The sequence below is a fragment of the Mastomys coucha genome, unplaced genomic scaffold (genome assembly GCF_008632895.1).
Source record: "Mastomys coucha isolate ucsf_1 unplaced genomic scaffold, UCSF_Mcou_1 pScaffold22, whole genome shotgun sequence".
NCBI lineage: Eukaryota > Metazoa > Chordata > Mammalia > Rodentia > Muridae > Mastomys > Mastomys coucha.
Window position 1 is genome coordinate 109,171,543 of NW_022196905.1, and position 27,809 is coordinate 109,199,351.

The following is a 27,809-nucleotide window of genomic DNA, read 5'->3' on the forward strand; positions in this document are numbered from 1 at the left end:
GGAGGGAGGAAAATCCATCTATGGTGGAGAAATCTGGTTCAATTGTAGCCCAGAGGTGGGGGGAGCACATCTCCCAAGTGTCTAAGCCTTTGGGGGGAAAAGTACTTAATATTTTTAAAGATTTATTTGGGTTTGAAACTGTTTCTTTTTTTTTTTTTTTTTTTTTTTTTTTTTTTTTTCTTTTTTTTGTCAGGGTGTTTTCCTTGCATGGCTGTCTATGTACCACATGCTTCTCTGGTGCCCTTGGAGGTGAGAAGAGTGGCTCACCCCCTATGACTGGAGTTGCAGACGGTTGTGAGGGATTGACCCTGGGTCCTCTGGCAGAGCAGCCAAAGCTCGTATCTGCTTATCTGCCACCCCTCCAGCCTGATTTTTTTAAAATTTATTTATATGTATGGGTGCATTTATTTGCATTGGTATGTGCACATGTGAGTGTAGGTGCCTATGGAGGCCAGAAGAGGGCGTCAGATCCTCTAGAGCCAGAGTTACAGGTGGTTGTGAACCACTAGATATGCGTGCTTGAAGCCAAACTGTGGTCCTTTGGAAGAACCATGAGTTCTTAACGACTGTCCAGTCCCTAAGCACTTAATATTAACAGATGTGGAGGAGGAACATGGCCTTGGGGTAGAGGAGGTCAGAGCAGTCAAATCCTGACATTCAGGGTAATTACCACCTGAGGGGATATTGGCCTAGCTGTTAGCCGGCAGGTGCCAGCATTCTTTAGATTGATTAATTGATGGAAACAAACTTTCCTATGCTAACTTCCTTATTTATCTCAAAACCAGCATGGTAAAAATCAATCATCAAAACAGTGTCACCTTAAAGTCTGTTTCTGGCGCTCTGGGGACTCAAAGGGCCGGGGCCAGGGCTTGGGGGTGGGGGTGGGGGTCCTTTTCTTTTTCTTTTTTTTTTTAAAGGCTGTCACAACCTGGTTGTTGTGCTCTGTCAGATTCTTCCTCCCCCTCCCGCCCAGACAGGGTTTCTCTGTGTAGCCCTGTGTTCCTGACTGTCCTGGAACTCACTCTCTAGACCAGGCTGGCCTCGAACTCAGAAATCCGCCTGCCTCTGCCTCTCAAGTGCTGGGATTAAAGGCGTGTGCCACCACTGCCCGGCTGCTCATATTCTTGAATCTTGTATAATGTGAGGTTGGGTGGATCAAGTTATCCTCAGTACTCTATACCCCAAAGAGAGGAATCAGGGGGTAGGCCTGAAACTCTGGGCAGTGGATCTCTTCTCATGGGCTGAATTACATGTGTCTATTTGTAAATACACAGTTTTGTTTGCCCACCCCGTGACTTAACTTCCTTGCCTGCGTTGTTCCCATGAGATCTCAGATAAAGCTGTCTTTTGCATGTCTCCACTCCAGCCCTTCTCTCATAGGAAGAACCCATTCCTGGGTGTTTCCCAGGTCCTGGCCCACCACATCCTCCCTCTCGGAGTCTGTCATCACTCACCTCCCGAGTATGGCCCAAATGTGCAGTTGGTCACATTGACCCTTACAGACCTGTCCATCTTGGGCAAAATTCTAGCACCAACCCCTTCCGGCCATGAAAGATTGCATCTGTGCAGTCCGCTAAGACTCCCCCTGATATTATCTTCAGTCGAGTTCATTCCAGGTCTCCCTCTTCAAGGTCAGCCTTACCCACAGCTCTCTTGGTCCTCCACTCAGCTATTTTAAAAGCACCTCTCCTCCCACTCCAGTCCATGGAGATAGCTTTTAGCCAGCTCTTGAGATTCCGTCCCTCCATGCTACTAGCTTTTTGGAATATTCAGAAACCCTTTTATACCTCTGCTTTTCACATCCACAGCCCGACCCCTTAGTGATGCAGATGGCTGGCTTCCTCGCCAGGTCAGAGCTCCCTTTATCATATAGGTAAGGTCTTTTGTTTCGTTTTGTTTTTGTTTTTTTTAAATCTTCATATTTGAGCATAGGATCTACTTTGTCCATCAAGGGGCAGGGCGTCATGAAGCTGGAATGAATTGAAAGCAGCTCTGATTGTAGTGCATTAGCTGACCATTATCAAGCGTTGCTCACTGCCGTCCAGACATAGTTCTGATTTGTGATGTTATCACAGCCTTTACTCACACCTTTGTCCTTTGTGACATGGCTTCTGCCACATGCAGTTCAGTACAATATCTGTCAGTCACTCAGATGGGTGATTAAGAGTTCAGGAGTAAACTTAGCCCCCTCGCTCTTCCTCCTTCTGTCTCTGTCTCTCTCTCTCTCTCTCTGATTTTGGAGACAGTGTCTTGCTGTGTAGTCCTCCTCAGCTTTGTAACTCTTGGTTCTCCTGCCTCAGCCTCCTAAACTGTGGGAGCCACCACGCCTGGCGTTTCCTTTCTCATCCTTTTTGAAAGATGTCAGTTCTTCATGCCCAGATGAGTACTCTGAAATAGATCATCACTTGAGTTCCATACAAGTGGTATGTTGCACAGGAGTGACACGTTAAGTCTGAGAAATTAGCCCACACCCCGGGTTCTTGTCACTCGTTCCTCCAACAGAATCTCTTTTAAACTGACTAGGGCTGGCAGGCGATGCTCTGATAGGCGTTGAGCAGTGCACATTCCAGGTCTTCCATAGCATAAAGGAGATTTCCTTGCAGAAAGCTAGAAACAGTAGACCAAACCAAGACAGGCTTATCTATGGCTGTAGAAAAACTAAAGGTGTGCCGGGCAGTGGTGGCACATACCTTTAATCCCAGCACTTGGGAGGCAGAGGCAGGAGGATTTCTGAGTTCGAGGCCAGCCTGGTCTACAGAGTGAGTTCCAGGACAGCCAGGGCTACACAGAGAAACCCTGTCTGGAAAAAAACCAAAAAAACAAATACAAAAACAAAAAAACCGTAAAGGTGAGACTAGAGAGCTCGGTAGGCCGGAAGGAGGGCAAGGGCATGTGCCTCCTATGTCACTACTGTTTAAAAGAAAACATGTTTGAAGACAATACGTTTTCCCTCTAAAGCTTTTAATGAATGTCTGGATTAGAGAAGAGAAGGGATAGAAGGAAGGAAGGAGGACTGGGTGGGGGGCATTTATGAAGGGAAATTAACTACAGTTCTTAAAATAGCCTTTGTTTCTGAGAGCCTTGTTCTATCTTATAACTTGGGGTGGGGCTCCCCTCAAAGTTACTTCTGCCACTAAGGGGAATGTGTCGCACCGCCACCTCAAACATGTTGTTTTATTTTTAAAAACACAGGGAAAGCTTCCCCCTGTTTTTCTCCTGTGCTTTACACCAAGCAAAGAGATTAACATATGGCTTCATATGTATTCGTCATTAGTCGGTATGGTAGGCATGTTGCGTGAGGACAGCTGGTGACACCATGACGGTGTACAGGAAAATACTAGCATAGGTACCCAATAACATACTTTTCAGACAGAACAATCTCGATTTTAAAGCCTTTTCATTCCATCCAGATGTCCAGCACTCCCTTTGGCAAGGTCCACACCCAAGCCATTCAGACTTATATTTGCTCATGAAACTTTGACCTGACAGCACAGTCACTTGTGTACTGGTCAGAGTAAACTTAACACTGATCATCAGGATTTCAGTGAGATGCTGCTACTACTACTACTACTACTACTACTACTACTACTACTACTACTACTACTACTTTTTTTTTTTAAGCCAAAGGGAAAATATAGCTTCTTTTATTTATATGTGTGTGTGTGTGTGCAGGTAGTGTGGGTGCTACATGTGCCGCCTCGCACATGCGGAAGGCATGTGGCCACCACCTTCTGCAGCCAGTTCTCATCGCTTTACTTACTTTTGAGGCGGGGTCTCTCTTACTCTTGCTGCTGTGCAGTCTGCCTCACCCGTGAGCTTATAGGCCTTCTCTTGTCTTCATCTCTTGCTCCATCATAGGAGAGCTGAGCATAAATACCTGTTCTGGGAATCTGAACTCCGGTTGTTAGGTTTGTGGGACAATTTTTTTTTTTTTTAACCCACTGAGCTCTCTCCAGCCTCATCCTCCTCTCCCAAATTGTATAAAGGCCAACAAAACAAAACAAACATTTCCATGTGGCATAAGATGTCCAAGAACTATTCCCTGCTTCCTGCCTCTGCCATCAGTGTGGTCAGACATGTGGGTTTTAGGGTTGAGCTGGGTTTTGTTTTTTGTTTCTGTACATATCAGAAGTGAAATTAGTCACTGAGGGGAAATGCAGCGAGGACTGGGGTGTGCCACACCTCTCCATTGGCTTGGCTTCAAGAGGGCAAGAAGGGACACAGAGGCCAAGGTGAGGTTGCTGGTGACCTTTGTGGGAGCGCGCTCTCTTGGCTGAGTGAAGCTCAGGGGGACAGAGGAAGAGGCTGCCAGCCTCTTCCTTCCATATGCTGCTCTCTGGGGTTCTACCCCTCACTATTATTCCCTCTGTTCCCAATGAGAGCTGTGGTCCTCACACTGTTCCCTGGGTACCAGAGGGTAATGGATCGGGCATCTTCCGTACTGACAATGGGCATAGTCCCCACCTAAGAGGGGCCCCTAGGCTGTCTCCCCAACCTGTCTAATGACCTTGTCCCTTCCCCTCAGGGTTGTTTAAGATGAGATAGCTTTTTCATTCTGTGTGTGTCCCAGAGCTCCCATGCCTTTGTCCTCTCGCCACCCTGGGGCGGTCTACAGGAACTCCCTGAGCTGGGTGCCTGTGAGTCACCTAGGGTGGGGCTGGGCCAGGGACTCTGCATTTCTAGCCTGCTGACCTTGCTGACCTTGCCTCTACACATAGAGTCTCACTGTATAGCCCCGGCTCACATTGAGCTCACAGTTTTCTTGCCCTAGCTAGGTTTCTGGTATGTGCCACTGTGACTGCCTCTCCTTCAGGCCACTTTCCTCTTCGTCGTGTTGGCGTGCGGTCTTGACACATTGACCAGGATACTCTGGAGCTCCTGGTCTGCAGACTATGGGAACACGCCAGTGCACCTGGCTTAGTTTGCTCTTTGCTTAGGCTTCAGAGAGCTGGCTCTCTCACCTCAGTCTCAGTGCACTCTCTGTGGAAGAAGGGTAGTCCTCCTGCATGTCCTTTGCTGAGTGTGTTCACCAGCTCTCTCTACTTGTGTGTGCCGCTGTCCCTGTTCATTTCCCATGCTTCCGGGGCATACTACCCATGTAGCCAGGCTGCTCCAGCTGCAGTTTCTAAGTAGCCACTGTAGCTCTTCCCTTCTAAAGGACTAGATAAGGGAGTGGGCATCCTCACCCTTCTTGGGGAGTTGACTAATTTCTGGGCCACTTCTTTGGCTTTGAGGCTACGGCTTTTCATGATGTGTGAACATGACCCCATGAAATCTTTGTTTGCAGAGGACCCTGTTCTGAACTGACTACCTGGCAAGAGGTTGATACCTCTAGCTTTTAATCTGTACTATGAGTTTTCCCCTTCTCTCAACTTGAAAATTATCTGACTTTCTTTCTTTCTATATCCCCTCCCGCTTGGTGCTGGGGATTGAACTCAGGGTCTTGCCCATGATAGGTAGCATTCTACTGCTGAACTATATTCTCAGCCTTTGTGTGTGTGTGCTTGCGTGCATGTGTGTGTGTGTGTGTGTGTGTGTGTGTGTGTATGTATGTATACATGTGTGCATGCAGATGTGCATTCAATGTGTGCTGCTGCATGTGGAGGCCAGTGGACAATCTCAGGTGTTGTTTCTTAGGTACCATTCACCTTTAAAAAATGCAAACATTTTCTGTATATGGTTTTGCCTGTGTCTATGCCTACGCCTGCGTATATGCCCAATGCTGGTGGAGGCCAGAAGAGGGCATTAGCTTTTTGAAGCTGGAGATACAGATGGTTATGAGCTGCCGTAGGAATGGTAGGAGTTGAACCCTCGTCCTGGAGGAGTAGAAAATGCCCTTGACCACAGTGTTACCTCTTTAGCCTCTCTCCTTTCTCTTTCTGAGATGTGATCTCACCCTGGCTTTGAACTCCCTTTGTTGGCCAGGCTGGCTGGCCAGGGAATGCGAGAGATCCTCCAGTCTCCACCGCTCGGCTCAGCACTGGTGACGAGTCTGTACCATCCTGCTTGGCTTTATTTATATCCTGTGGGGATTGAACTCAGCCCCTTATGTTTGCCGAGCAAGCGCTTGCCAGCTGTCTCAACTCTGAGACCTCCCCACACCACCCAGAGTCTGAGTGTCATTATGTTCCCTGAGCTCATCATCTGTAGCCCAGGCAGGTCCTCTTCCTATGTTTCCCCCTGAGTGATTGGGTGATAGGCCTGTACTGGCAGCCCAAGCGTCTTTTCTAATCTTGACCACATTAATGCTTTGAGCATGGGAGGGTTTTACAGATGAGCCTTATTTTATAGTACAGAAATTCAGAAATCATAATTACTTCACTGAGGGTGGCTCCTACCTCTCTATTAATCATCCTCCTCATACAGAAATGGAATTCTATTTTTATCTCCTACAGATAAATTAGTATATAGTGGAAAGGGATTCAACTTCTGTGAGGAATTAAACGCTATGGTAGAATTAACACAAACATTCACCTTGGTGTGCCTGTGCTTTGTATAGCAGAGACTGACTACTCAACGCAGACGCAGCGCTGTCTCACTGGACTTGAGCTGCTGCGAAAGTCTGCCACATCACGCACTGTACAACAGCAGTGATAACGGCCACAGGTCACCTTCATGGGTGTTTACTGTGTTCGAGAAGCCATGCTAAGCACTTTGCATAGATTCGCCTAGCAGTCAGGTGCAGTGGGGGTATACCTGTGAGCCCGATGCCCCGGAGGCAGAGGCAAGAGAATCACAAGTTTGAGGCCAGCCTTCACTGCTTAGGGATACTCTTTCAAAACCAGACATGACCTCGCCACCAGCTGCCTGTGATGCCTACAGAGGTTGAGTGTCATTACCAGGGTCACAGAGCTGGAGTTAGCCACCATGTTTCTGTATAAGAGTCACCTATGTGTTTCCTGTCATTCTCTGGCTTTCCTTATCTTAGGATGGAAAAGCACTTTCTTTTGATCATCATACATTGTAATTTCTGTTATTTGAATTTTAATCTTTTACTTTCAAAGGAGGCATTGGGTGAGTGCGGTCAGATCGGGTTTGCACCCCCATTAGGTTTGCACTATGGGCATGCACATGGGATGCGAACCCCCGCTTTCAGTCCCAGTTCCCTTCCCATAAGCTGATGTTTAAAGCATCAAGCATGGAGTTTCTGACTCCAGCAGGGAAGACTGAGTTGCTCCCCAGAGAGCGTGGAGGTGTTAGGTAATTCTCTGCTAGTGCACATTTTACATTCTCTGATCTTCTCTTTCCCACCTCACCTCGGTGCACTTGAAGCTCTGAGACTGTTCTTTTGCATCTCCCAGAAGCACCTGCCCCTCCGTGTTCACCTCTCTCTCCTCCGTACCCCTCCATTACTCTGGTTATTTCTCTGCCTGGCACTGCTTTGACTGTTGTCCTTAGGGATGCTTCAGCAACAGTGAGATCCTTTTGAGTCTGTGGGCTGAAGACATGCATGCTGCTCACTTCCCCAGCGCAGAACTCTGTCCGGAAAACAAGAGGTTAAAAAAGAAGTCTGGACCATGAAGGGCTGTGACAACTGTCCTAGGGGGAGCTCTAGCGAGCCCTGGTGGGCAGTGACTCATGCTGCTCCGTCACTCAGATCGGCATTGGCCCCTGCCACGCAGGCGGCCAGGTGGGGTTACTGCCAGAGCGCGCACTGAGGAGTGGGGAGGTGGGAGCATGCAGCCTGCACTGCGGGGGATGTGATGCCGGCTTGCCAATTTCCCCCTGCCTGGTCCACTGCGGACGCCCCAGCCTGCAACCATGGTAACACTTCTGACTGGAAATGCCCCTGGGAGCCCCCCACGATGGGCAGCCTCCTGGTGACTGATGGACAGCCGCTCACATGTCTGAGTGAGAGAGCCTAGTAGGTCTACAGGCAGCAGAGACAATGTGATTCCACCCCCCTCCCCAGCTGGGAGTCATGCCATAAGGAGGTAGGAGCCTCGCCACAGATGTGCGTCTGTGGGTCCCTATGTCCCTGCACCAGTGCTGGGTGCTGTAAATCACTGCAACTTTATCTGGCTGTCTTTTGATTATGCTAGTTGAACTGCAGTGGTTTCGATGGGCAGGGTTGTGTTGGGGGTGGGGGGTGAGAGGGAGATAATGAACTAAAAAAAAAAAAAGTGGTTAATCGGATCTCCGAGTAGACTCATTGGCTATGAATGAACCAGACTGCAGTGGTGACCCAGCAGCGGTTGTACAGCTTCCCAAGCCCACCGGGCTGTTTTCTCCCCTCATTCTGGCTAAGTCATGAGACATGCATGTCTTCCATCTGACAGCCATGAATATCACTAACTATTAATCATTTAGACCTGTCTGGAAGAGGGGCTCAATGGGCTTAGGTCATCCGGCACCCCAGCACTCAGGCTGTCAAGGGGTAGAAGCCTGCTGGAAATGATGAGGCGGGAGCTGCCTGCCTGGGTGAGCTGCTCAAGCGCTTCAGTAGGATCCAAGTGACCTGTCTGAGTTTTTTTTTTTTTTTTCCCCACCTCACCCACTGCCCGGAGAGGCAAGCTGTCTGCAGGTTGGTGGCCATGTTGGCAGTGAAGGGGTTAATCTCTTGTTGCTGTAGGAGCCGAGGCTGGGTCTGCCTTGCGCTAGGAGCTAGGTTGAAAGCAGGCGCTGCAGTGCTGTCTCCAAGCGCCTAAGGAGTAAGGCGCTTTTTTTCCCCTCTGCAACAGTGTGGAAATCGTCTGAATTTTTCTCTCTCTCCCTCTTGTTTTTCTTTTAACCAGCTCCTCCCCCCTTCGTTCCCACCCTCAAGTCTGACGATGACACCTCCAATTTTGATGAACCAGAGAAGAATTCGTGGGTTTCATCCTCTCCGTGCCAGCTGAGCCCCTCGGGTTTCTCAGGCGAAGAGCTGCCGTTTGTGGGGTTTTCATACAGCAAGGCACTGGGGTATCTTGGCAGATCTGAGTAAGTGACGGTGACTCTCTGGGGGGACTTGCATGGATGCCCGGCACACAGAGCCAAAGGTGGTGGTGCTGATGCTGTGCTGTGCTGTGCTGCTGGGAGGGTTGGGGGAGTGCGTCGGAGGGAAGCCTCTGAGCTGCCTGTGTGGGGCTTGTGGGGCTAGACCGTTAATGCATGGTGTGCTAGGCGCCTTTTCCTTCCTGTCCGTGGCATCCGAACAGTCAGCTGGGTACTTTGGGTTAGTTTTCCATCTTTAGTCTTATTTAGAGGGAGGAGAGAGTGAGAGATTTCTAGCAGGACAGATACCACGTTAAAGGGGAACCTTGGACAAGCTAAACTGAGCTGTCTGTCCATCCATCTCGAGAGAGCGGATGGCTGGGATCCTGGCTGTATCTGAAGGATCCTAAACACCGTATCTCACAAGCCTAAAGGGTTTCCCAATGGGTTTGACTGAGCTGCAAGTGGCTGAACTGGAGCTCTAGCAGAGAGATGATGCTCGGCTCCTGTCCAAGTATGCTGCAAGATCAGGGATCTGGCAGCTGAGCCATTCTGAGTAGGGAGAGAGCACTGGCGGCCAGAAGAAGCCCCGTTTCTTCCTGTGAGCCCCGAGGAGGAAGTGTGATGCCGCCGGCTACTGAAACCCTAAACAAACTCAGCAACTAGAATGAGAAATAGAGATGTTCTGTAACCCTCTTGACCTGGGAATCGTTCTCTCGTCTGTTAGGAAGCATTGAGAAGATGTGGCAGCCGGGGCTTGCTTGAAGGGTCCTGATTTCCAGACTCCTAGAATCTATGTAAAAAACAGCTGCCTTGGGATGTAGGAGCTGGATGACATTCTGTTTCCAGGGGAGCAGTTTCCCCTGGAAGGTCTCAGACCAGCTGTCTTGTTCTCCAGATTCCTTGGCTCCCTCACATGAGGCTCTTGGGGGGAAATGCTGGGTAACTAGTTGCTGCCCCACTTAGAACACATTTTTTTTTTTTTTAATTCTCATTGGTTGATTCATTACCTATTTGGTGTATCTGTAGATATTGATGCGAAGGGATATGGTATTGGTTCCTGGATGGTGTCTCCCCACAGGTACAATTCTGAGGTTCTTAAAAAGATAGTAGATTTTCACAGAGAATTGAGCATTTGATATAAGCTGGGGAGAGTGTGGGCCATTCTTGATTTCTGACAGGGGCTTTTACAATGAGAGATACCAGGGTAGGCTTGCTTTCTTACCTTGCCTGAGGTCTGGGTTTAAAATCCAGGTGGATGTTGACATTATCAGGTTTGCCTTTCTTGCCGATCTTACCACCAAACGCAGCCTGGAGGATGGCAGAAGAGGCAAAAATCTACTCGCTGTGGAATGTGCCATCAGTCAGAATTGTAGTGCTCCAAGCAAGGCTAGGAGGTTTGGCTGTTGTTAAGGACCTAGACAGGAGTGGAGGCCCAGGGTGGAGGATGCATACTTAGTGGGCAGTGTAACCTTGACACAATAGGCTCACTGAAGGTCACAGATCTAGATGAGGAGGAGATGTGTGGGGAGTTGCTGGTCTGGTTAGCAGTGGGCTAGGTGTGTTGAGAAAGCTGTGTGATAATATTGATCAGTGATCTCAAAAACCTGGGAGGCCTAGGTGGGGGACCGAGGCTTCAGGAGCAGAGATGGAGGGGATAATGTGAGGGAGCCCAGGCACCACGGCTACTCTGAGACAGAGTGTGATTAATTGCTTGCTGTTCAGGAAGACTCTAATTGCATCTTTCTGCTTCTCAGAAAGCTGGGAAGGGAGGTCTGTCACAGGACCATCTCAGCACTAGGGCCCAGGCACCGGAGAAATATTTGTCGACTGAATTTACTCATGAGCCTTTCCCCTGGAATGTGTTTGTGTTGCTTTCTGATTTTGAAGGTTCGCAGTTTCACCTTTGGCTGTCCAAAAATCTGTCTCTAATGCATCAAGTGAGCTTCTGTTTGTGCCCCAATAGAATGTTTAATAAGATCCTCGTAAAAAATAAAATTCCTCGTAACAAAGTCGTGCATTTGTTATCTAGAAGATGTAACTGGAGGCGTCTTATCTTTGGGGAACTTGATGCTTTTTCCATGGCAATCCAGGGCCGGAATCAGCAGCTCTCCCTCTTCCATGCTCAGCGGTGTTGCTGTTGGACCTGGCTTCTTTGCCAGGGATGGTGTGGTGGGCGAAACCTACAGGCACAGTCTAGAAATGCCATCCACCTGTTGGTTGTAGGTGACCCCCCCGGCATGTGGGATCATAGTTAATTGGGAAGCCAATAAAAGAGACTCAAAGATGAGCTTGCAGGGGATCACCTGCATTTTCGTAGATGGAGGTAGTGGCGTGGTCTTTGGGTACCAACTTTGCCCTGTAGTGACCCTGCTCTCCCTGCGTTTCCCTCCTCTGCCTTCTTGCTTCCATCACTACAGGCTTTTATTTACACCACAGTTACTCACTCTTCACACCACCACCGAGGAAACTGCAGATCCTACTTTGTTCCTCTTTGACCCCAGATTTGTTAGCAGGGAACCGAATGAAACATCCAGAGGTGGAGCTGCATGAGCAAGGGCTGTCCACGGAGACTGTGGCCCCAGGAGTGATTCATGTTGCTGTGCTCCTCACATTTCAGGATCTTTCTCTTTTTGCACGGGGACCCCAGACTATTTCTAAGCCAGCCATTTAAAACATTGCTAAGTTCTGGTTCAGCAAGAAGCCCAGTCTCTGTGTCGGTGAATGAGGTGTAGGGAGAGTTCTTTGCTGCTCCCAAGTGGAGAGCAGGGGAGCTTGGTGAGAAGCAGAATTGTTCGGTTGATTGTCTTTGGTGAAGTTACCTTTGGAGGGTGTCCATGTCAGTGACTCTTTTCCTGTCCCCACAACCCCCAGTGATGCTGGGCATCGAACCAAAGGCCTTGTCCGTGCTAAGCGAGCACTCTATCACTGTGACCATTGAGCTACACCCCATCCCAGCCCTTTTACATTTTTGCTCAACAAGAACCCAGATCCATTTCCATGCTTTAAGTAACTCGAGCCCCTATTTGCTTGAACTGTACAGTAGTAGGGTAGAAACTGAAATGAGTATGTGGAAGGTTTAAAAAATACCATGGATCACAGCAGGGTAGTATGTTGTGACCCTTCTCTCTCCCCACCCCCAGTTTTCTTTCTGGACTGCCTCATTGTCTCTGGCCAAGTCAGGGGTGTTTCTACAAGGTGACATGACCTCGATGAGGCTGGCTTTGTGAGTTTGAGGGGTCCGAGTAAACTGTGTTAGGAAGGACGCTCTCTTCCTTCTGCCATCCGGGCACTTTCCTTCGAGTGGATCTAGAGATACCAGGATTGAGCCATCCCTTTGGACATGGCAGATCAGATGGCTAGTCTTCGGTGCCCCTTCCTTTCAGGATTGGGAGCTGTTTGTGTGGTGATGTCCTCAGTGGTAACGTGGAAGCCCCATGCCTTTCTAAAGGGCTTCCAGGAGGATAGAACACAACATAAAGCATGCATTCTAGTACTGGTCCAGGAAAAGGCCTAGTGACTGTCGCCTGTTTCTTGCTATTTCTAACACACTGGTCTGTATTTATGTAGAACTTTTCCATGTGTCCTAAGAGACTGTGGCAAGGACCCAGCAGTAATTAGGGAGTTCCAAGTATGGCCAGACCCACACTCAGCTCTCCAGGTCTTGGGGTTTTTCTTCTGGAAATGCTTTAACGTTCTGGCCAACTACAAGAGTTGACATTCTGTTAACAAGAGGTGTTCTTTGTAGAGAAGTAGATTAGAGGACAGAAGGACAAGATTAAATCCCAGATGGGCACTTTCCCATCAAGTTGACTGCATCAAAGCAGATTTGTTGAAATAGTTCATAGAGCTGAGCAGGCACGTTAGCTGCGGAACAGCAGGATAAATGAACAAGACAGTCTCAAGGAGCACTTAAGGAGTGAAGCCAGCTCATGCTTTCTTGCTAAATGAACAGTGATGATCTTTCTTGGAATGCCTGTCCATTGCCCTGTGCAGGCTGGGTCTCATTGGTCCTCATGATCTGGCACAGGAAGTTGTGGTAGGCCCTTGGTGAATATGCATGCTTGAATTGAGCTTACCCATATGCTGATGGGGGATGGGTGCTAGGGTTCAGCTCTGTAAAAGGGTGGATTCTGGTCAAAGAGGAAGGAGGAGAAGAACAGAGGGTTCTTGTAGCCTGGTCTTGCAGGGTATCCACTCTCAGGTTCCATTCTCAATCCTGTACACAGATCAGCTCACTTAACACAGCAGCACAAGAGGAAGCCCTGGCTACCTTTCTCCCACTTTACATATGAGGAAACTGAGGCACGGAGAGTGTGGGTTTGTCCAGGGGCTTCAGAGTCTCTTGACCATTGTATTATGATGCTGCACCATATAAACGCCACACATGGAAGAACTTAGGAAACGCTTGAAGAGTACCCAGGTTCACACGCTCATCAGAAGTAGACTCCGTTTGGGGAGGTGAAGAGCCATGAAGCTGGGGTAGGTGTGAAGAGAGATGACGTGCAGGTCAAAATGTTACTTTTGGTTTTGGCCTTTGTGGGTTTGTTGAATAGGTGGCCTATATAGATTTCAGATTTCTTCTCATTTAGAGACACTTACCTGCCATCTGTGTGTGTGTGTGTGTATGTATGCTTGCGTATGTGTATATGTATATGTGTATGTTTGTGTGTGTATGCATGCTGTGTTTTGTGTGTGTGTGTATGTATATATGTATGTGTGTGCACGCACGCATTCGTAACAGTTCACATTCTTACTTGCTAGCATAAGTAGCTCATTGAGGACAGGAAACAGCATTGACCTTGGTCTGCATCTGTTCTTCAGGCTGATTATTCATAAGCTGCATGATAAATATCTCATAGAGGACCCAAGTTATCCCCTCTTCTTTTCTTCTGTCTTCTGTGTAGCCCGGGCTCAGCCTTCTGAGTGCTGGGAGCATAGGTGTGCACAGCCAGATCACTCTGTGGTTGCCAGTGATGACTCTGACGGTGTTCCTTCAGATTTCCCATTTGTACTTCCCGTTGACTCCCAGCTAACACCCAATGACTTACTCCAGAGCGGGGAAGGAGCATTCGCCCAACAGCCCTACTTTTATTGAGCTACTTAGGAGTGGTGTGAGTGTGGGGGTCTTCTTTTAAAAAGTTTTTCCTAGAACTGCTGAAAAGGCAGGCACGGTATAGTGTACGTCACATGAATGTAGTGTAGGTCTATACAATAGCATACTCACGTTTGAGTGTAGCATAGGTCTATACTCACAGTGCCTCTGCAGGGCCCCTGTGCTGAGATGGAAAGTCTCTGTGGGCTGGGGTGGCAGATAACCCGGGCCCACTCAATGGCAAACTCAAGGCTGTGTCTCAAACACTGTAGAAGGTGAGGACCAACACCCATGGCTGCCATCCGACCTCCATATACATCCTGTGGCTGCATGCACAAGCCAACACTCAGACATGTGAACACATGTGAACAGAGGCCGAGAGAGAGACAAAGACACACACACACACACACACACACACACCGGGGGGGGGCAGACAGACAGACAGACAGACAGACAGACAAAGAAATTGTTTCCTTCTGCATCTAGCCAAAAGCTCCTTGGCTTTTGTGCTTCCTACCCACATGCCTATTGCAAGGAGTCTCATCTGTGATTTTTTTTTTTTAAATACCAACAGTAACAGCCCCTCCTCATCCTTCCTAAAGTCACCTATTCACTATATTCAAATCTTAATGATAACCGCCCTCAAGTGCTGGTTTGTCTCCTGCCATTAACTGGATCTTTGGCTGGTCGCTCGCCTCTGGGTGTTGTCTTGAGTTTTCTCTTCTCATTCAATTCTATTCTGTCTAGTCAAGCACACCTTGTCCTCTGGCTCATCTTACCCTGTTCTTTGTTTATCCCAAGTGTGTGCCTGCCTCTAGGCCTTGGCAGGACCGTTCTACCATCTTCTCATTTGTCTTAAAGACACCTTTAGGAACTTGGATCCAAATAGTCCTGTCCCAGCCTTGCAGATCAGATGCCAGATGGTCTGTCAAGTGTGTGCTTTGGTGCCCCCCACAGACTAGTTTCCATGCTTATTTGGGTCCCTGAAGAAGGTAGTCATTGACTAAGCATGTTTCATGTTCCCAAGCTTAACTTCAGGTTGGCAAGTCTTCCTTTGCCTGAGCAAATCCCTCTTGGTTCTCTCTGCTTTGCCCTTTGTCTCCTGGCCTCTCTCTGATGGACCCTCCTGAAGGAATCCTGTGTTCAGTGGCTCTTTTCCCCCCCTCCCCATCCATACAGTACAAGGACCATCTCAAAAGCTATTGACTTCCCTCAGCTAGCAATGCAGGCTAGTCTCTGTTAGTCAGCCCACAATCTCGACAGCTTTCTCCTTTGCTCTCTGGGCCCTGGATACTGGTTCCCTCCCACCTCTCTTCTCCTACTACTCCTTCAGTATCTCTTTAGGCCCTTGAGACCTGCATGCCACCACCTACTGTCTCATTCAGTTCTTGACTTTACCTCCTCTTTCCCTGCCCCTCTTCTTCCTCACATAAGAAACCACCACTCCCCCTACCCTTCTAGGCAAGAAAATGGTGGTGCTTTGCTCCTCCAGCACTGGCAAGGCTCTTTGATGACACTTGCACCTGTTCCCCCCTGTTCCCCCCCCCCCATCACCCTGATGAACACTTGTTCAGACTGATGCCGTAGGCTCCAAATGAGCCCTCTGCCTCTGATTTTCCTGGCTGTCATCCATTCTCTAGAGTGGAATTCCTCCAGAGCCAAGGGCTGGATGATGTAATTGTCCTGTGGGGACCTTCAGCAGCATCTTTGTGCACAGAATTAATGGCCTCTCCTGAACTTGACATTCAAGTGTAGTGTGCCAAGTCCCTAGCCTGTGTTCCAGTCCTACCTTCTTCTTGTCCCCTAGATCTGGCCAAACTATCCAGGGCTCACTGAGGACAGGGCTGTGTCTTCCTTTTGCCACAAACAGGGCTTTTCCTGGGCTAGGTGGAACTTTCATCAAATTGAATTAGGTTGAAGTGGTCTAGGTTGTACCAATCCCCTCTTCCCAGATTACACAGTGTCTGCTGAGCACTTCTTGTGTTCCCAGAAGTATATATTCTAAGGACTTTCCACGCACTGTCTCATAGCCTCGCCATAGTTTACTTGATAGACACCAAGAAGTTACTTTGGTTACCTCAGACCTCTGTATCCACACCTGACCCCACACAGTCATGGCTTTGCTAGTTCGTGTGAGAAGGACACATTTGTCTAAAGAGTCAAGGTAAAGGAACAACTTTCCAGAGTGAGTCACCTACACAGTCTGTGCTGTCAAGCCTCAGCAGTATCTGTCACATTTAGACAATAAAGCTGGAGATGACGAGACCGGGTCTCCTTTGAGGATCACACAGACCATCCCTTTAGCTTTAGAATTCATAAAAACATTCTTTATTTTGGGGGACTAGCTGTAACACCCCTGTGAAAAGTCCAGGCTTAAGAATTAGACAGGCAGGGGCTCACATCTGGGTCCCACCCCTTGCCAGTTTTAGAATGAGACACTTCTTTCAGATTCCATGGGGCTGTTGTAGTGTCTGCTTGGTAGGTTTCCTGCAGAGATGGGGGGCTCAGAGCTGGGCAGGTGTTCATGTTCTCTTGGCTGTTGTTACTGAGACGTGCGGATGGATGAGAGCCAGGGTGCTCTCGGCTCTCTGTTCTTTCTTGCTTCCTTTCTATAGAGACATTTTGCAGGTTTCTGCCCATTGAGAGAATTCAGTTCCATGTGGGATGCCTGACAAATGCCCTAATGTCTGCATCCAATTTTTAACTCTTAACATGCCTTTAATCCCAGCACTTGGGAGGCAGAGACAGGTGGATCTCTGAGTTCGAGGCCAGCCTGGTCTACAGAGTGAGTTTCAGGACAGCCAGAGCTCCATAGAGAAACCCTGTCTTACCCCCCTACCCCACCCCTACACACACTCCCAAAAGCAGTGGGCTCTATCCCTTGTGACCTATCCCCAACAAAGATGTTGCCTATTCTGTCTCATGCTTGAATGTCCCCAAGTTGGGTGAGTGTGTGTCATGGGATACTGCTGCCTCAGGACCAAGCATGTCTTCTCTAATGTCGGGGCTGGAGAGCCTTTTGTGCACTAAGCCTTGATCCTGCATAGAAATCCTCATTTTGGATTCTTTTGTTCATGATGTTCTGTATACTGCACCTACCCTATGCTTGCATGCCACCCATCCATCCATCCAACCATCCACCCATCCATCCATCCATCCAACCATGCATCATCTACCCATCTATCCATCCACTCACCCATCCATCCACCCATCTAACCATCCATCCATCCATCCACCCACCCATCTATCCATCCATTTATCCATTCATGCATCCATCCAACCATCCATCCATCCATGCATCTATCTATCTATCCATCCATCCATCCATCCATCCATTCATGGACTTAACGGATCCATGGCTGTAGGCTTCAAGGGTATAAATGTGAACAGGACCAATGCTGTCCCTGTCCTCAGGAAGCCATTATACACAAGAGACAGACATATTCAAATGGTGGCCTAGACTCTGTAGAAATCTAACCAAAATGGGGTGGCTAATTTAAACTAAGGCTTCCCTGAGCTGAGCACTGGGACTCGGTGAGAATGTTGAGTCATCGGACGTGATATTCCTGACCTCCCATGAGATGCTAAGCCCTGTGTTAGAGGCTGGACCTGCAGAGAGTCTCATTGCATGGCTCCTGTCCTGGTGATATCAGTGAGCACTCATACATTGGATCATTCACTCAGCAAAGTCTTGCTGTCCTACTGTGTGCCATGTACTTTCCAGGCACTGAGGATTCAATACTGAAGAGAGGAGGCAACAGTCCCTGCCTACATGATCTATCAGAATGCCAGAGTGGGCTCTTGATGGCGATCCCAGGAAGGTTGTTCCTGGTAGTGGGGAAGAGGCAGAGTTTGAAGCAAGGACTATCCTTCTGTGAGTACCCAACAACAGACAGCATATCAGAGCATTGGGAAGCTGGAGCTTCCAGATTCTCAGGCAGTGTGGTCTTGGTTGAGGTCAGAGAGCTTGGCTTGCATGGGGTAACCCTGAGTAGGAATCTTTGGCAGGGTTTGAATTGGAGCATGACAGATCTCACTTTCTAAAGGATTCCTCTGACCATTGTGGGAGGATGGTTGATGGAGGGATGAGGGCTGAACTTCGGGAGGATTAATTAGGTGGTGGTATTCATTCAGAGAAAAGGTGGGGAGATGCTGACAAAAACCCACAAAGTGAGGTGCTTGCTTAGAGCCAGGAATGGTATTAAAAAAACCACATGCCTGGCTATATTTTTATGAATAGTGAGGGTTTTGATAAATGGTTTTTGTGCCATGTATTAATCATTCTAGAGCAAATGTTTCTCTTCATCTGGAACCCATGGGTGGTGGCGGTAGCGGTGGCGGAGCGTGTGTGGTTGCTTATCTAGGTGGACATATGTGCGGCATTCTAAAGCCAGGGTCTGAGGCTCGCCAGGAGAGTGGCATCTTTCCTATTTCCAGGAGGCTGCGGCCGGCACCACTGTGTATTTTAAAATGGGCTTATAAAGTTCATAAATTTCAGAATGTACAGTCTTAAAATCCAGCGTATTTTTGGAAACAGTGCTGATGGTTTTTTAAATTCTCTTGTACCACGTTACAGCTTGCAGTTACATATATTTTTAGTGCTGTTGGCCACAATTAAGGTGAGGTCCTTGGCTGAGCTAATTTCGATGGCTCTGGTTTTAGCCTCCAGTCTCTATACTTGGTTGTCTCCAAAGCATGTCCGACCTGTGGTCTGTGGTCTGTGATCAGAGTTTTCAGGCAGGGGCGGGCTTCCCAAGGAAGCAGGTGGATGGCTTGTTACTTGCTCAAGATTCTAAGCCTACTCCACGTCCTGCTCTGTAGGGTGGAAGTACACACTGGATTCTCTTAAAATACCAAGTGTTTCTGTTAATAACTTTCATGGATTTTTCTTAGTTCTATGGATTATTTATAGGCACATCATTGGGAAAACTGAATTTTATCATCTTTCTTAAATGTGATGTGCAAAACAGTTTTTGGGTCCAGTGTAGAGTTAAGCAAATGTGTTCTCTAGGCTGCAGAGGGGCTGGCAACCCCACTTTCTCCTTCCGTCTTGCACTGTCCTCACTCGGCATTCTTTGGGCCTCTGTAATTATAAAGCAGATGTATATATTAGGAAGAGATGTTGATTTCAGAGTAAAATTTTCTAGAAAATAGAAGCAGGAGAAAAAAAAGGAAAGCCCAAACTTGACTTGGCTCTAGAAGAGACAGCACTGCTGTGTGTGGGTGGCTGGCTGCATGCACCCGCAGCTTGGGGGAGCAGCTCCCCCTCCACTGGGGCAACTGGCTGTGCATCCAAGATGTGGCCAGGGGAGGGGTGTGGTGAGGGGTAAACAAGCAGCGAGTGGGCAGGTGGCGTGTTCTTTTATTAGCATCTTCTTTGTATTAGATGTCATCCAGTCCAGAGCATGAACTAGTCTAGGCTTCCAACATCTATCCTGTTACTCAATTTTAATTGTCTCACCCCCCACCCTTTCCCCCTGCTATGGAGCAGTAGAGGGAGAGTTGCTTTTGTGTATGTGGGTTGAATTGTGTCTGGGGGTTGTTATGGACCAACTTAGCTTGTGGATGCTTTTGGGTTCCTAAACTGTCTTGAGTTCTGACTTAGCAACAAATGCAGCCACTCATGGATAGAGGTCACTTTATCCTGGATGACCCACCCCTCTCTTTCCTACATGACTTTGCCTTTCTGGACATTCTGGGTACTGTCTGCTTGTCCAGTGCTGTCTAGCCAAGCAGTTGAGTTGCCGCCGATTGCAGATGCCTCCACTTTTAACTGTCCAAGACACTCAAATAGAGTAGGTGTAGAGGCTTTAAGATCAGCTCTTCATTACATGCACACATGCAGGCAGGATGATAGCACGGGTCCTACAGGATTTCGGACATCTAGTGAGGTAGCCAGTGAAGTGCCTATACAAAGAACTTGTTTCCTGAGTGGCTCTCCCACTCTTGCCAGGGCTGGTATTCACTTTCCCTCTGGAACGGTCTCTAATGGTCCCTGAGATGAGCAATAGAGGCTTGCTTTACCTTACAGCCTCCACACTGGGGATTCCTCAGCCTGGCATTGGTGACATTTGGGGCTGGATAAGTCTTGCGGTTTCTTCCTATATGATATAGATTGTTGAGAAACATCTCTGGCTCCTTCATACTGAATGCCAATAGCATCTCCACCCCTACACCCTTCATCCCACCCTCCACACCCCCATCTCCACTCCCACCCCACTCCAACTACTAAAATTATAAAGAATGCTCTAAATATCACCAAATGTACCCTAGGGAAGAGCCACTGGGCTGTAGGAGAGAATTGCATGTTTTTGTAAAGTGAGCTTGCCTGGTGTGTTGTGTATTTTCCTGCACACGTCTGATCTCCTCACTTCCAGCAGTTCTGGGCCACGGGCATGCGCCAAGGCCTCAGAATGCTGAGTACCCCACAGAAGAGTGGCTTTGTTTTGTTTTTTGTTTTTTTAAACTTCCCTTCCACAATGTAAGCTTTAAATAATGCCTTGCTTGCATCAGACTAGACACTTGATGTCTGAAAACCAAACCTGTGTGAGGTGGTTTGGTTGCTCTCAGCTGTGCTTGGGTAAGACCTCTTGAGCTAAGGGTTATATTACAGTCAATTCCAGGAAAAGCTACCGTCAGTCACTTTGGATTAGTGATAAACCTAGAGAAAGTGAGTTGAGGAAATGTTTTGGAATGTTTGTTGGGGCATGCGGATCTCCAGTAAGGAGTGCGTATTTGGGGACTGGAGACATGGCTCAGTGGGTAAGAGCCCTTGCTGCCCTTGGAGAAGACCCATATTTGGTTTCCAACACCCATATGCTGCTTACAACCATTTCTAACTCCAGTTCCAGGAGATCTGATGCTCTCTTCTGGCCTTTTCAGGCTTCTTCCATGTACTGTACTGCATATACAGTCTCAGGTGAAACACAACAGTCATGGACATAAATTTAAAAAAATTAGAAAAAAATTTTTCTATTGGAGCTTGACATTGGTACTATGAGTTGATTGCCTTAGTTATATTGAAAATATCATGTAAGTATTCTGAGCTATATCTGGCTTTACTGTTTTTTGGGGTTTTTTTTGTTTTCTTTTTTAAGAAGTCCATGGAGATGGTATAGTTAAATTAACTTTCGTGGGCGTTATGGCCCATGCCTGTAATCCCAACCTTTGGAGACTGAAATAGGGGGACCATGGGATCAAAGTCAGTCTAGGCTACATAGTGCAACTCTAAAGGGTGGGTGACATGGCTCAACTGCAAAGTGTGTGAGTGGTGGCACCATTGAAAAGAAAAAAAACCAGTTCCCTAAAGTTGTCCTATGTTACATGTGTGCATCACGGTACATGCATGCACACATGCACTACATAAGTAAAGCAGTAAACATATTAAATGATAGAGAATGCTCTTCTCAGTTACTGCCTGGCACTTGTACTTGTCCTGAAATTCAGACCAAAGTGAGTTCCCACTAAAGAGTGACCACAGACTGCTAGCCATGCTGGGACTTTGAAAGCCTTGACTTGAAACCACAAGCACGTTCTCCTAATGAGCACCCTAGTTTTCCATCCCAATCATTATAATGATTCCATCGGAATCATTTTGGAGTTTAATGGAGATGCCACTGTCAGGCCAGGTCCTCAGTCCCCGAGCAGACTATGTCGGTCTGGGTGAGGCCCATCCCCAGCTTTGGTTGCAACAGTTCCAGGTGGTGCTGGCTCATCTGCACTGAGGGACAGGAAGTTGCCCAGAGCTGCAGAGACCTGCCCCCTGCCCTCTGTTCCCTCCCACTGTTTGTGTGGTTGCCGCTGCAGGTTAAGTTTAATCCCAGCATTCCCACTAGAGCTTTTTTTAGATGTGGTTTTTATTTATTCTTTAAAAAAAAAAAAAGGTTTCTTTAGCATATTTAGTCTGAAGAGCTCTTAATTGCCGTACTTAGAACTCTTAAATGTGAACATTTGTCAGACATCAAAACAGCAGAGTGAAGAGTCGGACACAGGGTGACTGCGCTGTCTCCTGCAGGTACTCAGCTCTGGCTTTCTGGGCCCTATTAACCGGTGACCTAGAAACACTCTTTCTTCCTTTCCTTTTTGGCGAATAAGCAATCTGTTTTGTACTCAGACCAGCGAACATTCAACTTTAAGCTCTGCTGGAGCCCTGCCTCCATGTGTCATTAAGTGAGCCACATCCCACCCCACCATCACAAGGCGCATGCAGTTGTTTTCTAAAAGGGTACTAGCTTGTGCTCAGGTGCAAAGAACTGTGGCCTGTGCTGTCATGCATGATGGATGTCCCTTAGTGACGAGTAGATGTCCCTTGATCACTGAAGGACCAGGGACCATCCCTGTCTCCTCAGGTGGCCTGGAGCTTGCACTCTAGTGGAACAAGAGAAACTCAAGACTACCCCAAGCAAACACTACAAAGGCAGGGCTTTTCCTGTGTATGTGTGTGAGAGAGAGAGAGTGTGTGAGTGTGTCTGAGCTCACGTGCGCTTGTATTTTGGCTAGGAAGTAGGCTTGTGAGAAGTGTTAAAATTTCTAACCCAATGTGAGAGTTTAAAAAAAAAAAAGATTTATTTCTGGATTTTAATCCCTGTTGCCCATTTCTATGAATAATCACTGTTTGTCTTGATGTGAATAACAGCACACAGCACATTCAGCCCCCTGAGTGTTACCATTTCAAGCAACTGTTTTAGGCCTGTGAGGCATGTGCTATTTGCAAAGTTGCAGGAATCTTAATAAAAATGGCAACAGTCATAGTAATGGTTGACATTTGTCAAACCCTCAATGTGCCAGGGATGAGCTTAGGGCTCTGTGTCTGTTCTCTCATTACACCCATTTTACAGGAGAGGAGCCTGAGGCTCAGAGGTCACACAGCTTGTTAGTGACAGGCTAGGCTGTACACAGAGCAGCCTGACTCCAGTTGTTGGTTCACTTGGCTGCCGTGGAGTGCAGAGAGAGCTGTCAGCGAGTCTCTCAGGTGTCTCAGGTTGCTTCAGGATGCTGACCTCTTTTAGGCTGGGAAGTAGCCCCGGGCCGCAGAAACAGAACTTGAACTTGCTGAGAAGACCCCCGAGTGCTCATCAGTAACCAGCTCCTGTGGTCCTGTTACCAAGGCAACAAAGACGGCGATGGCTGGGCAGCTGTGGATACCGCCATGTCCCTCCACGCATTGGAACCTTCGCTTGCTGTTGGCTGGACTTTGTCCTTCACCCAGCACTGAGGGACACTAGATTCTCATCACACCCATAGCTAACCCACAGGGCACCTACGTATGCGTGCAAGCACCTTCCAGTATTTTCCCCACATAGCTCGCCATGAAATGCTTGTGATGTCTCCTGGGCATGGCATCAGGTGAATCCAGCCATTCTTAGTCACCCGCTTCCTATAGCCTAACAGAAACCATTTCTCAGCCAGCAGGTTCCTTAACCTCACTAGGCTTCACTTTCCTCATGTGTAACGTGAGCATAGTAAACCGTATCTGCCTCAGAGAGGTGTGAGGCGTGAACCATTAAAGCATGTCTGGTGTTCCGGTAAAACCAGGTGTGTCCCAGAGCTCCGAGAGCAGACACGCATGTCTCACGTTGGCCCTGCAACAAGTCACCACAAATAGAAGGTGTAAAAGATCACATGCCTGCTCTCTTGTATTTCTGGGGTGGGGGGTCCCAGTGTGTGTCTCTATGCTGAAGTCAGTTGAGGTGAGGCTATGCTTTGCCCGCAGGCTTGGAGGAGCATCAGCCTCCGAGCCTTGCCCAGCTCCTAGAGGTCACCTGCCTATAAGCTGTGGCTGGTAGTTCACCATCTTTGTATAAGTGTGGGGTGTGTGTGTGTATGTGCACATGTGTGGAGATCAGGGGACAAACAACCCTTAGTGTTGGTCCCTGCTTTCTATATGGTTTGAGATGGATCTCTTGCTTTGTGGCTCCATAGTCTGGGAGCTCAACCACTGTGCCACTGAGCTGACACTGCTCTTCTAAGGCAGTCATGCAGCGTATTTACATCTCTGACCCTATACCCTGCCTCCATGTTTGGCTTTCAGTCCTCTACTAGGGCCTTTATGAATACATTGGACCTGTTCAGTAATTTAGGGTAATCTTTGCATTTCAAGATCATTAACCTAATCCCAATGTCAGAGTCTGTTCACTGTGTAGTAGGGTCTTTGTAGCTTCTGGGTTGGACAGCTGCGTCTTTGGGAAGGGAACAAGACTACCCTCTGGCTTACTCCTATAAGCTTGAACTAGTTATAGAAAGCCAAACTGGAATGGAATGGATGGAATGGACAAGGTCAGAGGAACGACAGAGAACCTTACAGTGCAGTGTTACTGAAACCACTCAGTCCTGTCTGTCCTGCCTCGGGGCCAGTGTGGCTGCTCTCCCTTGTCCTCAGAGCATTCTTTTTTTTTTTTGGTTTTTCGAGACAGGGTTTCTCTGTGTAGCCCTGGCTGTCCTGGAGCTCACTCTGTAGACCAGGCTGGCCTCGAACTCAGAAATCCGCCTGCCTCTGCCTCCCAAGTGCTGGGATTAAAGGCGTGCGCCACCACGCCTGGCTTCCTCAGAGCATTCTTATTCCTCAATCCTGTGTTCCTAGAACCTCCTCAGCCTTCGGGTCTCAAATGCTACCTTCTCTAAGAAGTTTGACTTCCCAGGTCCCATTCCCTCACTTAATGGAAACAGGTGTAGGCCTTTCGTGTGCTGCCACGTTATCAGAGCTACCTCCTCCTCCCCCGCCCCCCCTTCCCAGGAAGTCTTCTTCGGGAAGCTTCTCGGGATCTTCCTAACTCACTGCTCTCCCTCGATCGATCATCGACCTCGGGGAGAGCCCATGTCAAATGTGTGCTGCTGTGCGCAGTGGCTCCTAGTGAGTGCTGTGTTCATACCTGTTGAGTGTATCAGGGAAGGCAGCCAGGCCAGGCTCAGTTGTGCATGTGGCAGGTTCTAGTCTCACCATCCTGCTGTACAGCTGTGCAGACCAAGGCTCCGTGAAGCCAGTTCTGGCCCTGAGTTCTCTTGAATCTGCACCTACCTGCTAGGCCCTTGCTTTCTTTCACCTACCTGCCATGTGGGTTTAATGCCATCTGAAGATGCTAGAGTCAGCTCTGTAGGCAGGTCTGTCATTTCCACTGCAGTTTCCAAACACAGCTCCTGGGCTGACATGCAAATCACTTGACATTTTTTTTTTCAATCATTATTTTTATGTTTAGGTCTGTTGTGTCGGGTCTGGACTCCCCTGCCAAGATTAGCTCCATGGAAAAGAAACTTCTCATCAAAAGCAAAGAGCTGCAAGACTCTCAGGACAAGTGTCACAAGGTATTTATCTCTGCAGCCGGCCTCCATCCTTTCTCCAGGATCCTCCCGTCAATATATGCCAAGGGATCTGCCTGGGGTCGCTGCTGGCACTGAGCCTCCTGATCCGTAGAGAGCGAGGTGCCGCCTCCCTCGCTGAAGTCGCACGTTCTGCAGCTCAGAGGGAGATGAATCTGGGCCCAGACATTGCCATAAATCCTTTAAATCTTAACCAGAGGAGGCCCTGGATTTAAAACGGCCTGCTTCTCAGCATGACCCAGCCCGATGTCCGCTTCTTCCGGCAGGTGGCCTGGGTCCTCACCTGGGGCTGAGAAGCATCCCATCTGCTTGGAGCGAGGCGAAGTGTGTCTTCCCAGTCCTTTAAAACTCCTGCTTGTGTCACTGCGGCCACTGTGCTGACTATGCTCACGTCTCTTAATGCTCACTGTTCCTGCCCAGAGGCAACTCTCTGAAAACCTAATGAGACCACTGCTTGTGTGGGACGCCTGAGAGTACAGACGAGTAATTCCCTCTCGGCCTGGTCCCGGATCTGTCCTCCAGGTCTTTACAAGGAGATGGGGGGGACCAAGATGGATTTAGGATAAAATTAAACTGACATCTATATAAGCCAGACCAGTACCAAAAAAAAAAAAAAAAAAAAAAGGCAAACAGGTGACTCCCAATGCCGGTGGCTTCTGTGCTAAGTGGGTTAGAGAAGTGACCGTGCGAAGTGGGACTTGGATGACAGGCCTGACCTAACCTTTGGTGACTGTCTTTTTGAAGAACTGTATGCTCCTGGCCGAAGAAGCAATGGTATTTCCATCCCAGCTCTTGGTGAATTAGCGGTAACCGCTCCCCAGGCCACCAGGTGGCCTAGGGCCCTCCCCCCACAACTCCACTTGACATGTGGGACCCACCCAACCGGTCCCCTTTCCCACACCAGGGTTCCCTTTTAACCCGTGCGTGTGTTTATTTCAGATGGAGCAGGAAATGACCCGGTTACATCGCAGAGTGTCAGAGGTGGAGGCTGTGCTTAGTCAGAAGGAGGTGGAGCTGAAGGCCTCTGAGACTCAGAGATCCCTCCTGGAGCAGGACCTTGCCACCTACATCACAGAATGCAGTGTGAGCCTCCCCAAAGCCCCCTTCCCTCGGAGGTGGCACTTCCCGTTGTGTGTGTCTCATCCTGTTTCATGACAGCTCCATGAGGCACGTCACAGCCAATGGCAGAGAGTAGAGAGACACTGAGTGGAAAGGCAAGCCCTGTGACTGGCGGAGCATGAGCTCAGCACCAGGGCCCCTAGGAATCAGGCTGGACCTAGCACCCAGCAGACAGCCAGTGCAGGCTGCCAAGCTTCACCAATCCCAGAGACAGGAGTCAAGGCTCACTGACGCCTTCCGCAGAGGGTCCAGATGCCTGTCCCAACCTCTCTGGTCTAGGCTGTGTCTGGCAACTTCAGCTTTGAGGACTAAACTCCCAAATTCATGTCAGAAAACATAATTCAAATCTATCTGGAATGACCTTTTTATTCCCTTAGAAGCACGTAGCTCAGGAGACTCGGCCTCTGAGACCCAAGCTCTATCATTATTTCCATTGCGACTCCATTTTTTTCTCTTTTCCTTCACAAGAGTAGATTGTCTCCTTCATTGTCTTGTGGAAGTTTTCATTCAGGTGTTCTCTACTGTGCCCAATGAAACAGTCGTAAGAGGTTGAATCACACATATATACAGGTTCATTTATTTATTTCTCACAAGGGAGAGGAATCTATAGAATGTGGCTGATTAAGAATAACTGCTATGTTTGCCTTCCAGACTTGGCTGCCTTTCAGTGGTGGGTGAAGTTTACAGCTGTGTATTTCAGATGTCTCTCTCAGTGCCATGGAAGCCTGGGGGGTAGGGGGAACTGCGGGTCACAGATGTTTAGGAGGCAGGTCAGGAGGCCGGTACCCAACTGGACTCTTACATGACAGACGAGTAGACCACAAAGCTCTTGCTTCTTTGAAACAGACGTATGCACCGGAGAATCTGGAAAAGCTTCTCATGTCCTAGAATACACCAGATAGTCATGGAGGTGGTAGTTCTAACAGACACAGGATCTTACTGGCTTTCAGTCCAGAACATACAAGTGAGTAGGTGCTAGGATAAGTAGACAGTGCCAGACGATTAGCTGATAGTTTCAGACTCCGCCCCTGTAAAGGTTTCGAGCTTGCGATGACGTTTCTTCCACCAAGTAGCTTTTACAGGGTGAAAACTGGAACCACAACCACTGCAAGCTGTCTGCCGTGGCCCATCACCCGAAACCTTCCTGGTGGTGTCTGAGAAGCTAATGAACCTAATGAACCTTTTCAACCAGAACAGGATCCGAGGGGCATCTCTATTAAAATCTTTGCTTTCTGCAGAGCTTAAAGCGAAGTTTGGAGCAAGCACGGATGGAGGTGTCCCAGGAGGATGACAAAGCTCTGCAGCTTCTCCATGACATCAGAGAGCAGAGCCGAAAGTTACAGGAGATCAAGGAGCAGGTATGACCGCT

At 48.5% G+C, this 27,809-nt stretch overlaps 1 protein-coding gene across 15 annotated transcripts in view; it reads left to right on the forward strand.

The window, feature by feature from the left end:
* Positions 1–27,809, forward strand: part of Cit (citron rho-interacting serine/threonine kinase) — a 172,179-nt gene that overhangs the window by 55,873 nt on the left and 88,497 nt on the right. For 12 of the 15 annotated variants that reach the window (XM_031337593.1, XM_031337594.1, XM_031337597.1 and 9 more), the window contains 4 exons: positions 8,736–8,919; positions 25,201–25,306; positions 26,261–26,404; positions 27,679–27,798. In XM_031337593.1, coding sequence (XP_031193453.1) covers positions 8,736–8,919; positions 25,201–25,306; positions 26,261–26,404; positions 27,679–27,798 — 554 coding nt within the window. Of the gene's footprint in view, positions 1–7,537; positions 7,935–8,735; positions 8,920–25,200; positions 25,307–25,353; positions 26,096–26,260; positions 26,405–27,678; positions 27,799–27,809 lie in introns of those variants that run through there. The other 3 variants (XM_031337605.1, XM_031337606.1, XM_031337607.1) reach the window with 3 other exon arrangements.